The sequence below is a fragment of the Drosophila melanogaster genome, chromosome 3R, assembly GCF_000001215.4.
Source record: "Drosophila melanogaster chromosome 3R".
NCBI classification, from domain to species: domain Eukaryota; kingdom Metazoa; phylum Arthropoda; class Insecta; order Diptera; family Drosophilidae; genus Drosophila; species Drosophila melanogaster.
In genome coordinates, this window is record NT_033777.3 from 31,700,075 (window position 1) to 31,712,005 (window position 11,931).

At 46.9% G+C, this 11,931-nt stretch overlaps 1 protein-coding gene and 2 long non-coding RNA genes across 3 annotated transcripts; 1 reads left to right on the forward strand and 2 right to left on the reverse strand.

Moving 5' to 3' along the window:
- Window positions 1–4,706: 4,706 nt before the first annotated feature.
- lncRNA:CR45052 (long non-coding RNA:CR45052) lies at window positions 4,707–5,424 on the reverse strand. Its single transcript, NR_125311.1, has one exon. It is a non-coding gene; the product is annotated as a long non-coding RNA:CR45052 (long non-coding RNA).
- Window positions 5,425–7,795: 2,371 nt separating this feature from the next.
- On the reverse strand, window positions 7,796–8,266 carry CG42693 (uncharacterized protein; the record flags this gene model as incomplete). Its single annotated transcript, NM_001202399.1, has 2 exons — window positions 7,796–8,083; window positions 8,147–8,266. 2 exons carry the CDS (start codon window positions 8,264–8,266, stop codon window positions 7,796–7,798), a joined length of 408 nt encoding a protein of 135 aa, NP_001189328.1.
- Window positions 8,267–9,200: 934 nt separating this feature from the next.
- lncRNA:CR34046 (long non-coding RNA:CR34046) lies at window positions 9,201–9,714 on the forward strand. The gene is made up of 2 exons (NR_048526.1): window positions 9,201–9,306; window positions 9,377–9,714. It is a non-coding gene; the product is annotated as a long non-coding RNA:CR34046 (long non-coding RNA).
- Window positions 9,715–11,931: the final 2,217 nt, after the last annotated feature.

Sequence of the window (11,931 nt, forward strand, 5' to 3'; positions counted from 1 at the left end):
TCCTCTCTGGTTCTGCTGGCATGTGGTGTGGTCATATCGAACTCTACCTCCCAGTTGCACATCAGCCGCAGCTCCAGCGGCGGCTGCTCTGCCCACTGCAGTCAGCCAAGCAGCTAGAAGCCGAGCGGCTAAACAGAACCATCCGTCCATCCACACATCCCATCCAGCCATTCGGCCATTCATCCATCTATGCAGCCACAGCCATGGCTATCCCCAGCTGGAAGGCTCTCGTGTCTGTCGGGTTGAATGAACCAAAAGAGAGCAACTGTCGCTGCACATGGAGAAAGTATATAAACTGTTAAATTAAGTAACACTTACAATGGCCATATATATAGATGCATATTAGATGTTAGGCTATTTACTAAGAATTCTAGAATTCATCTGCTAACAAAAATCAGATTCCACAAAAAATAATATTAATTTTTCTCTAAGTGTGATATGGCTAGTGCTGCTGCCAACTCTCTCCTGCGGCACTCGTGCGTTTCCTTCAGCAATTTGCAACAGCAACAGATGCCTGACATTGCCTAGACCCACTCGCAAATGCGGTTTGATCGCGAGTTCCTTCTTGGTCGGGCGAATTACGTATACGGGCCAGGCCAAGATTGCGGTTGCCACAGCTTCCATCTTCCTGCAGCCAAACTGAGAGGCCCGCGGAAAACCGCAATGGACAGATCGAGCGACAGAGACAATTTCCTTGGCCAGAGGAAAAGCTAAGCTGGGCATGAATAACCATTTAAGTGCTTTCCCAGGCGGCGGTCCTGAGAACTTGGACCGCCGACAGGTGAGGCTTTAGCTTTGGCTTTGGCTTTGGCTTTGGCTTCGACTTCCCACTTACCAAAAACAGAGGAGTAGGAAAATGTGAAGGCAGGAAAACGCCGACCTCGCAAAACCCTTCATTAACCAAACGTCACCTCCTCTGGAAAGAGTCGGGCATTCAACTCTCTGGCCATCCACCATCCATCCACCTAACCACCCATCCGGGCCGACTTTTCACACAATATTTTCCTACATATCTGTGCGGCCTTTTGCTCTGTTTTTCCTGCTGCAGGGTGGGGGGATTTTCCCTGCCCTCCACGTCTTGCTCTTGGTCGCATTTGCGCATGCGCACAATTTTCCCGCAACAATGCAAAGGCCAAAGAAGACACAGGCCTGTAAAAAATGAGAATTGAAAGAAAAAGAGTGCAGTTCAAGTGCCTTTCTCCGTCGTCACTTGGGAGGTTGAGAGGGCCAGTCAAGAATGGACCAAGCTCCAGTCCCAGACCCAGTCCCAGTAACAGACCGAAGCCCAGACCCCTTCCCATACTCAGACCTACTTCACAAAAAGGGGAACTTTTTGTGCGCGTTATAAAGTGAAGAAGTCTCATTTAACTTATTATGCACAGCACGGATTCGCTATCCGCAGAGTTGACAAATTCCTTCGGCTTAAGAACGGTAAGTCAACCAGACATGCAGATGCAGCCGAGCTTCAAATGGAAACAAGTTAAGGATCTCTGGCAATCCTTAACCGAACACTCCTTAAGCACGCCTCGCATAAAGTAGCCTAAGATCACTTCAAGCTTGCACTTTACTTATTGTGCAGGTTTATGATACAGTAAGAGATGCATGCTCAACGCTCCTAGTACTGATCTCAAAAATAAATCCATAAGTCTCCGCCAGTCAGTCAGTTTGTTGGCATCATTCCTTGCTCCCATTTCAGGCCACTTTGGGGCCTCCAGGCGTCAACTCCCAGTTAACTTTCGAAACTGTACACAAAACCCGAGAGCAAACACAGCTCAGAAATAACAAGGAAAACAAAGCGAAACCCGAAAAACCGAAACCGATGAATCGAAAATGGAACCCCCATTTCAAAACGACACAAGTAACGAGCCGCAAGCAGCGAAGAAGCGATGGTGGCGAGGACGAAAGGATTGCGATTGCGTCAAAAGGCAAGCACACAGACACACCATTCCTACTCACACAAATGCCGCCTGGATAAACATATCTCCCAGATGCGATGTATCCCTTTTTTCGTGGGATCCGCGAGGCTCAACAGGTAGAGGAGTGCGAGACCGCAGCGCAGCAAACTGGTTTCACCAGATTCCAACTTCCAAGGAGCGGCTGAGGTCTGAGCACTGAGGACTGTTGACTTTTCAGTGAGGACTGAATCCCAAACTGAATCTGAATCCGAAGACTGTGAGTGGCATACAAAGCGCCCGAGAACCAGTTTGATCCTCTGGCCGATGAGTTGGCGTAAAAGCAATTTTAATGTCCTGTTCCCAGTCCACAAAGTCATGAATAATCGCCAATCGTGTACGTGTGTGTAGGATGGAGGACTCCTGTCCCCAGAAGACCTCCTGCCCCTCACTTCCCCTGTTTTAGTGATTTGTTTATTCTTCTTCCATCGCTCGTTGACTCTTGTTTGTGTGTGTATGTGTGGTGTGGTGTGGTGTGGTGTGGACCCTGGCCGATCCTTTTGACTGCACACTGCTTGTGGTGACTGTACTTGGGGTGCCTTAGGACTGTTGAAGGACGGATCCTTGATCGATTTTCTGAAATCCAGTTAAATGCGATGAGCTTGTGAAGAGACTAAATGTTACCTTACACATATCTACAGAAGCCTTTATATTTAGAATAATCAGATGTGTACCGATAAGGTCAAACTCTCAGATACAAAACCATAAGACCCCAACCCTTTTGCTAACTCAATTCCGGGCGCAGCTGTACGTCTGGAAAATGTGATCCCCCAGCGCCAAGAAATGTCATGGAATCAGCAAAAACGCTGGCTGCCGCTGGGTGATTCCTTGAAAATCCTTTACAGATAAACACAAGTGCACTTCAGTTTCGAAATACGCCGAGAAGGCAACGGGGCAGAGGCGAAGAATTACCCCAGCTGAAGATCAAATATACATTTGAGTAAACACGCGGGGCATTCCGACGAAAAAGTGAGGAGCGAAAGGGATACATACCCCCGCCCCCAGGGGCACCACCAACCACCACCAAGGCAGGCAGCCTTGAGAGGCTGACAGCGATTATGATGACGGCGGTGTTTACATTTCCCCACACGAACTGAAATCCAAAGCCCCCAGCCAAAACCGATCCGCATAGCACTGGAACCCTTGAGAACTCCTGCGCGGCTCCTTTGGGCAGGGCATCATCAGCATCACCATCAGCATCAGCAGCATCGGCATTGGCAACATGAGGCAACCACGACAACATTCCGCATCCAGCTGGGCGTAGAGGCAAGCAGAGATCAGCAAAGATCAAGTGAAGGGTGCACCGAGAAAAGCCCAAAGAAAAAGGATTGTGAGACGCTGCCTCCGTCGCCGCTGCAGTTGCAGCTGCAGCCGACTTCGGCAGAGGCGGAGACTAGGCAATTCGCTGCCCCACGAGGTGACGGGGGTTCATTGAACTTAGCAGGCAACTCCTCGCACAGAGGAGCAGGCAGCAGAGATGGCAGCAGTCCACTTTCCACAGGATACAGCTAATGGAATCTACTAATGCAAAGGAAATACACAGTATATCGTATTCTCCTGTTGCTTCTAAGGCTGAGGCTATAAGTAAATATATATATATATATATACATATATATTAAGTAAATTCTAAACACATATATATATTTACAATAACCGGAAAAAGGATAGATCTGGCGGGAAAACGTCCAGCCCGACATCACTGACTGGGGGGACTGGGGAGAAAGATCTCCGCTCTTTGGGATAGGACGACGACAACAGCGCGCCTGCAGTGGCTGCAGTGTGTATCTGTGTGAGCGGCCAAGGAGTTTTTCCTGCTTTTCTTGTCGCATCCTACAGAAAACAGGGACTGGGGAGATCGACTTTATTATTACAGCTATTTGGGCGGCAGCAGCAGGAAGGCAGGAAGGCTGGAAGGCAGGAAGGAAACGGCGTCGTCGTCGATGATAGGCCTTATAATCCTCGATGCTCTCAGCTGCATTCGCCGCGATGCTGGCACTTTCCAAGTAAAAATAGAAAATAGATAAAAACGCAATTTGCCTGGCTGTGTGTGTATCTTCTGTCGGCAATTTGTGGATAGACAAAGGAACAGGAATTCCCTCCTATAGGAGCATCTCCTTACCTGACCGACTGTTTAGCATAAAAATAGAGGCGGAATATATATTGAAGTTCGTTTCTATTTAAAGGCGAGATCGAGTGATTGGCATCCTAATGGTAAATTAATTGAAATTAAGGCAGAAAATCATTGGGCCCTCGTTGAGTTCTGCTTCCCGATCGATTAATCAGCGAGACTATTCATTAGGAGGCTCACTCAAAGTTCAATTGATAAATTGCTACCCATGTGGGAAGTTTCAATCTCCGGCAGTTGTCCTGGCAGAAGGAGCTATAGCAATCTGCGGGCTGTTTATGGAAATCGTAATGAAGAGTGACGATTCCTGCACTGCGATGCAGGAGTACACAAATAGCCGAAATAGCACTGAACTTACCCCCAAAACAGGGGAAGGTCACCCAGCCAACGCAACCCCCGGGAAGGACCCACATAAAGCCTTAAGTGTCCCGGTTCTGCGACCGCCTGCATCCGACCAGAAGGAGCTACCGATCACACACCCCGTGCACTGGGGTTAAGTAATGCCCACACTGGAAAAATCCAAGTTTTATTGCAAAGCATCACTCCTTAAATAATTATTTAAATATATTTAAACATTTCACATATATTCAACTGCTTATTTGCCTTATCCTAAATTATTCTATTAAATTATGTCAAAAATTTCTAATTCCTTTCTTCCAGTGCAATAATGATCTTTTCCACCCCGGACTCTGTTTATGTTTGGTAACCGCTTAACAGATTTTTATCTCAGCAGCGCACAAATTACTCAACAGCAACTAGCGATCGGATTGAGTCTCCTGCGGGGTCGAATTCCTTGACAAATGCGTGGGCGTGGGCGTGTCCTGTTTGCTATTCCTGGAACACACGCGTATCGCAGCACGCACATCTCGAGGATCAGCATTCGGTCCACGTGAGTGGCGAACGTCCTTTCATTCCTTTGCAGCCTCATTGTCTTGGCTATTCATATTCACTGACTTTCAGCCTTTCAGCCTTTCTACCTTTTGCCTTCCCTATCTACTGGCATTTTTCCATTTTCTTTTCCTTTGTCTACCGAGTCATTGTTTGCCCTTTTCTTTGCTCTATTCCCCTTTTCCTTCAGGTTTTTTCCTGGGATCATTGAACTTCCGTCGAGGATCGGCTCAGCTCGATGGCTGTTTATAATTAGATGAACAAATTGAGCAGCGACTGTTTGGGTTGTTCAGGGTGGTGGTTCCATGGTTGAAAGAAAGTCAGAGGGCACTAAGAAAATAGGTCAACTATGATCAATAAAAAAAATATTTAAACTTATGTTAGAGTAACATCAATTAAATGTATTGTAGTTCAATTATAGCACTTACCTTATGCATTATATTATATTTCACATCAAATAAATCCTGCTGGCGAGGACTTTTATTCAACTTACTCTGATACACTTCGTTCCCAGGACTATTGATCCTGCCCTCATCGAAAAGTCAACTCCCTGATCGGTAGCATACGCGGATCCTGCATAATTTCCGGAACTCGACATGCCGCCGGACGCGTGTTATCCATTGATTACTCCCTGTTCGGTGGCAAAACTTCTTGAATTGAATGTGCGTCGACCTCAATTAAGGCAATCAAGTCGGGTTTTCGGAGGGATCCTTTACCCGCAGAATTCACAAATTACACAACAGCTTGTTCGAGTTTTTAATTGAACGTAATTGGGGGTTGATCCTGCCCGGAGGCATTTGCCTTGCAGTTTTCCCCGCCTCGCGGCTTTCCCATGGCAACCACTGCAGCTAGAAGAAATCGAGCATTGAACCCTTCCCACCAAAAGAAAAGGCGAGGAGAACAGAGAGGAGGAGACGGCAAAAGGGAGTCGGGATGAACTTGGTTGCTACTTGGCGGACTCCACATGCACCCATTTCCATTCCCGTTCACATGCACTTTTTGCCGCCTGCTCCGCGTGCCCCACCGCTCCCCGCGTTTACCATTTTCCCATTTTCCTATTTCCCCATTTCCCCGCCCATCGGGAGTTCCAAGCCAGCCATTCCGTTCCAAGCGACTGCTAATGGATTCTACGCGGCGCTCTTCTGCCTTTTCCTTGCTTTATCACTTGTCCACTTCAACAGCACCAATTTCCCCTGGTCCTAGACGCCCATAGCGCTGTACACTCGCAGAAAAGATGCGATCCAGTTGGAATTTCTCCCATTAATATAAATTATGATTTAGTTGCTTATTCGCAACAGATTCTGAAACAGATGGCACTCTGTTATGAATTAGTTTCTCAGTATTAATTTGTTTACACTTGGCCCTGCTCTCTTGAAATATCTCCTAGTGTCCCCTACTCCTGGCATTGCCTTCCATTCCGTGGTGGGGCGAATGCACTTTGCCAGCGCCAAAGGTTTGTTTTTCTTCTGCGCTCTCCTTCAGCTCATTTGCTCCATGGCCTATCGCACGTTTTTCTCCTGCTTTCCCGTGGCCGATGAAAATTTCTGCCTCCTCCTCCCTGCTCCTCGTCGCCGGCATTTCCTTGTGCCCTCCACATTGTATTATTTACGCTCGCCGCCCGGTCTTGTGATAAGCCTCTGCGGGTCTTCCGCCCCTCGGCCGTCCGGGAGGATTTTAAAGTCATCGCCGGACAATGTCCCAGACTTGCGGCTCTCGGTTTTCCTCCCCAGCGCCGCTGATAAGCGACCTCGGGACCGGGCGCCTGGTCAACGCCCCCAGAAGAGCGCACTGATAGTGGGCAATGCTCGGTGGTTCCTTTTAGGACCTAAATATTGATTTTTTTTTTATGATTTTATCGTGTCATATCAGCGAATCGAGTCATGCCAGGATGCATAGTAACGCTGTTTCTGACCGGACACACTGAAAACAATTACTTCGTTTATTGGAAGATGGAAAATCGTTAGCTGCCAATGTCAATCACAAAAGTATTTGCATTATTTGATATCAATTTATATTGATGATCATAAAAAGCAATTGGGATTGGGATTCTCTTTTTACCTTCTTATGGAATTATTAACATTATGATAGAGAAAACTTTTCAGTGCAGATACAAACACGTTGATAGACTCCCATAACTCCTGGCAGCGATAAGGACGGGAATGGGCCCTGTCCCAGGACGCTTATCGAGTGTTGATTTGCCTTATCGCTGTGGCAGGGCAACGGCTAATCGGCAACAGGACTCATCCCCATCCCAATCCTCCCTCCTTCTCCGGCGATAAGAGAACAACATGGATATCGATTCCGGAGTTTTCCCTTCACACTGGCGTGGCACTGCGTTTTTTTCGACATATGGCACTATACTCGTACGAGCTGTCTTTACCTTGGCCAAGTGTTACCTTGCCCAAAACGTGAGCGTTGGCAAACTGCTCCAATTATTTGCGAAATTCGCTTCGCTCGATTTTGGATGGCCAAATGTATGTCTCATGAGTGCCCGAAGCGCTGCTGTTGCAACATTCGCGAGGCATTTCTTGCTAACTCAGTAAACGTGAACGGAGAAGCCAAGAACAGCCAAGAACAGGCCCCCAAGAAGACCCCCGTATCTTGGATGTGTGCCCAAGAGCCCCCAGGTAATTAGGTCATCGGTTGCGGTTGTGACAATTTCGCGAAACGCACAAGAAACGAACTGCGACAGCAGAAAACTTGGACGAAAAATGACGATGCGAACTATGCACTTTCTCCCACCCTTACCTTTAAGGAAATGCCTCATGCCTAAATGGCCCAAAGGAAAAAGGAAGGAAGCTAGTAAGTTTTCGAATAACACATATCTCATTCATTCTACAAGGCGGCTAATAAACAGACTGCTCGGGATGCAAAAAAACAAGCTAGCGGTCAACTGGGCTTGCCCTCCCGGCGTGGTCGGTCCGTAACGGAGATCATCGCAATCAACTTTAATGTCGTCGGATCCCTCCAGGAGCAATATTGCAATGGCTTCGTCATCGAGTGACCGCTGCTCCAGCGCCTCTCCATGCCTGCGTGGCAGAAGATCTGGTTGGTCAGCCAGGGAAAGCTTGAGGGGAGCGGGCCAGGGATCCGCTAGAACAACAGCCAAGTCCAGACCCTGGATATTTGAACGGCAATAGACTAGTAAAAGGCACATCATCCGTCAGCTGGAAAGTCATACAATTACCAGGCAGCACAAAAAAAACCCTCCCAGAAAATTAATTTCCATTGGACATAAATTTGGAAACAAAAATTTGATAATTCGATAAAGGGTATAGCTGACCAATATTGTATACTTCATATATCGAGTTTTATTTAAGATCAGGTTTTTAATTACTTCCCGAGATCTTTGATCGGCTCGCCTTTCAGCTTACTGGAACTCTTGGTTTTGGCGTTTACTGGGAACAGGTACCGATCCTCCCGAGGATCTGACTCGAAGGGTGACGTTATGGTCTACATCGTAGGCTGAAGATTGCCGAGTATTTAAATGGGTGAAAACCGCCAATGTATAAAACACAGTGCTCTTGGACGCAGTATTCTAGTCATATTTATTTCATAGATAATAGTTATTGGGATTTGCTTACAATTATGATTAGAAAACTTTTTATTTTGGATTTTTCTTCATATATTTGGTAAGGCATCGCAAGCCAATCGTAAATAAAAATCATTACTGCGGCTTTAATTCATACAATTGCCATTCTTATATAACATATTAGAGTAGTCGCAGTATAGTCGAATTAGAATGGCCGGACTATGTGGTAAGGGTGGTATGAGTGGCTCAACCCCGGGTCGCAATACTATCTAGTTTATTGTAATTGACTTTGTGCCTCGACTTTCAATGGCCAGTGCTGCGAAGAAAGATAAAGTGCTCCAACGAGAGCTGCCAAAAGTAACTGGAACTGGGTAACCGACTCATGCTCACTCACATGCTGGCAACTCAGCCACTTGGCCAACACACAGAGCCACTTGGCTAAAATGAGCGGCTCAAGGTCATCACGCCACACAAAAAGAAACAAAACGCAGACGGAGAAAAATGCTGCAAATCTCTCGACGTCTAACTGCAGCCAAAGTCGCACTTGCAGTCGTCTCTCGATGGCCTCGAATCTCGAATCCGCTGCAGCAGCAGCAACCCAGCAGCCCCAGCAGCTCCAGCAGCTCCAGCAGCTCCATCAGCTCCCCCAGGGGGGCAACAACAACAAAAGCGGGCTTACGAAATCACGAGCCATTTGAATTGAATGAGCCACGCAGATCGTGGGCTTCTCAGGGGGAGGTGGCGAGGTAGGCAGTGGTGGCCAAGCAAGGCTCATACACTGATAAAAAACTACAATCAAAAGCAAGCTTGTACGAGTAAATATCAGATATTAGAACGATTTTTTCCAACTTCAAAGATACTTTTCTCTCTCTGCATTAGATGGAGTTACAAGTCACAAGCACTCTCACACTCGCCCAGACACAGGCACATACAGACAAAACAAAGCTCGGCGCTTACAAAATTCACACAGTGTTTCAATTGCACTTCACAAGGGAACCTCTGTGTATCGGGGAGCACATCTCTTGATCGTTACAAAATTGTAAGACTTCCCGTTCCTCTCCCTTTGCGCCATCCAGTCCCACATACAAATCGATGGAGATGGAATGCTAGTCGAACACCGATCAAATAAACCGCAAAACTGCCCATGCCCAAAGCCAGCTAAGATCATCAACGGCATCAACGGCATCATCAACAACATCAACATCGTCAGCAGCGGATAGAGAAGCCTAACTGAAACTGAATTTCGGGATCGGAACTTCGAATACCCTGCAGATGAGGCATAGATGGTGCACCTTAGATATGAACTAATAAAGTACATTAGATGGTCCAAGTATTGCAAGAGTATTTTTTTATGAATTCCAGCCAAGTTGAATATAAATAAGCCAAAGTAGATCTCTCTGTATCTCAAAGCCCTGAAGTACAAAAGTATCTAATGACGTCGTCCTAAGCAATGGAACACATAATCACTGCGCAGTAGAGCCCAATAATGATAATGATACCCTTTGACGAGGGTATGGAAACTTTGTCGCTTTGTGGGCGGCATCAAAGTTGCCGTTCACTTGCAATTGCGATCCGATGGTGGGCGGCGTGGAGCGGTTTGGCTCCCCTAGATTTCAGATGGTGGATGTTGATGGCGACTTAGCGAGTTGGTGGACTGGTGGACTGGTGGCGTGCCTCGGTGGCATTTGGTGTCATTCGAAGTTAATTGCTGGGAACGAGCGACAGAGGCCGCCGTACCTCGCTTTTGGCTCTGGCCCGGATTTGTGTCAACTCTTAAGGTTAACCTCGTAATTATGACTGTTGCTGCTGGTGTCTTCGGTTTTCCTCAGTTCTGTTCTCGACGGTTCCCGTGTTTCGAGTAGCAAAGAGTTGGATGGATACTTAATTCGAAATCAAACACACTCAAAATAACTTGGTTTTTTTAAATTTATCAACGCTCATTCACTAGATGATGAGCATTCCATTTGGGCAGCAGTAGATCGACCGTTAGAAGCCGGTCTCATATGTATATCGAAAATAGAAATCAAAAGCATTTAACTCTCTGTCTTCGTACATTTCCTATTTCTTTAGCTTTTCCCCCGCCCTCTTTCTCCACTCCCCCGGTTTCCTTCGCCCATAGAGCACCCTTTTTCGAGTCAGCTTTTCTTTGTGGTCCCAGGCCCGCTGGCGTTCCTCGTTCGGTGGCTCTGGAGTGTGAGAAAATGAGAAAATCAAGGCAGCTACAGATGCAAAGATACTCAGATTTGAACAGAGACGGGACGATCTAGCTGTACCGCTCCGTAAGAGGTTCCGTCTGGGTCCGGTTCCCGTTAGAGCTGGAAAAAGGGCACAGCCAACTCGGAGATACATTTGTATCTGCGGAGTGAGGATCCCTAGGAAGACGCGACGCTGGAAATCCGAGTAATGGATTTCGAAACTTCGCCAGCTCAGCTTTCGTTTCGATTATGAAACCCAAACCGAATGAGTGGGCGGAGGAAAAGGTTTCCTTTATTACTCTGGAAATTTCCCTGGGGAGACTGGCGAGGAATTCAGGTCAAGCGGGCTTAGGAATTTCTGTGGCGAATCTTGAGAGAATCCCTGGCCGGGTAATCTGAAAATATATATGTACACCAATACGACACTAAACAGGCGAGAAAGGCAGTGCTTAATTATTCAAATGTTATGCGCAATTTAACTCTTTGTTGTTGTGGCTTATGTTTTTGTTTTGTCGGTATTATTCAACTGCCATTCGATTTCGTTTCGTGGCGACTCCTTGATGGGCAAGTTGGCCAAGTGGGAAACCAGTTTTAGAATCGGCCAAAACCCAAATAGCAGCCACCATCATCATCGTATTAGAGAATCCCACGCAGAACGCGTTTCACTCACTCAGCTTTTAGCTAACGAAGCGCACGACTTTGGTCTAATAAAAGCAAAACACACACGTCCATGGAGACGCACACAGGGGAAGAGGAAAACCCCCACGCACAGGCATCTCTGAAGGTTGGAAAGCCCAGAGTATACACAGGGCGAAACTCTAAGAACTAACCCCATTCCAGCAGATACCATGAAAACCACATAGCTACACATGTATAAGCCGCCAAATATTCAAAGGTAATTTAACATTTCCTCTAATAATGCAATACTTTTTACCGTGCTCAATGGCGAAATAAAGACTCGCCCTCGCCTTGTGGAGAGTTTTTAATTAAAAGCAAATTTCATCTCAAATAATGCCGCTAAGCCAGCAACAACAATTAAGCAATTAATTTATTTCAGCTGTGTGGCACTTTGAATAGCGGGAAAAAATCCAAGCCGAGTAGTAAATGGCCCGGCAGGCGGCCAGATCGGATCAAACCTGTTGAATCGCGGTCCCAGAACAGAACAGTTCTGGGCAGTTCCCCTTCGAGAGAGAGTGCTTAGCCAAGCGGGTATACCAGATACTCGTCCCGTCCACTGAC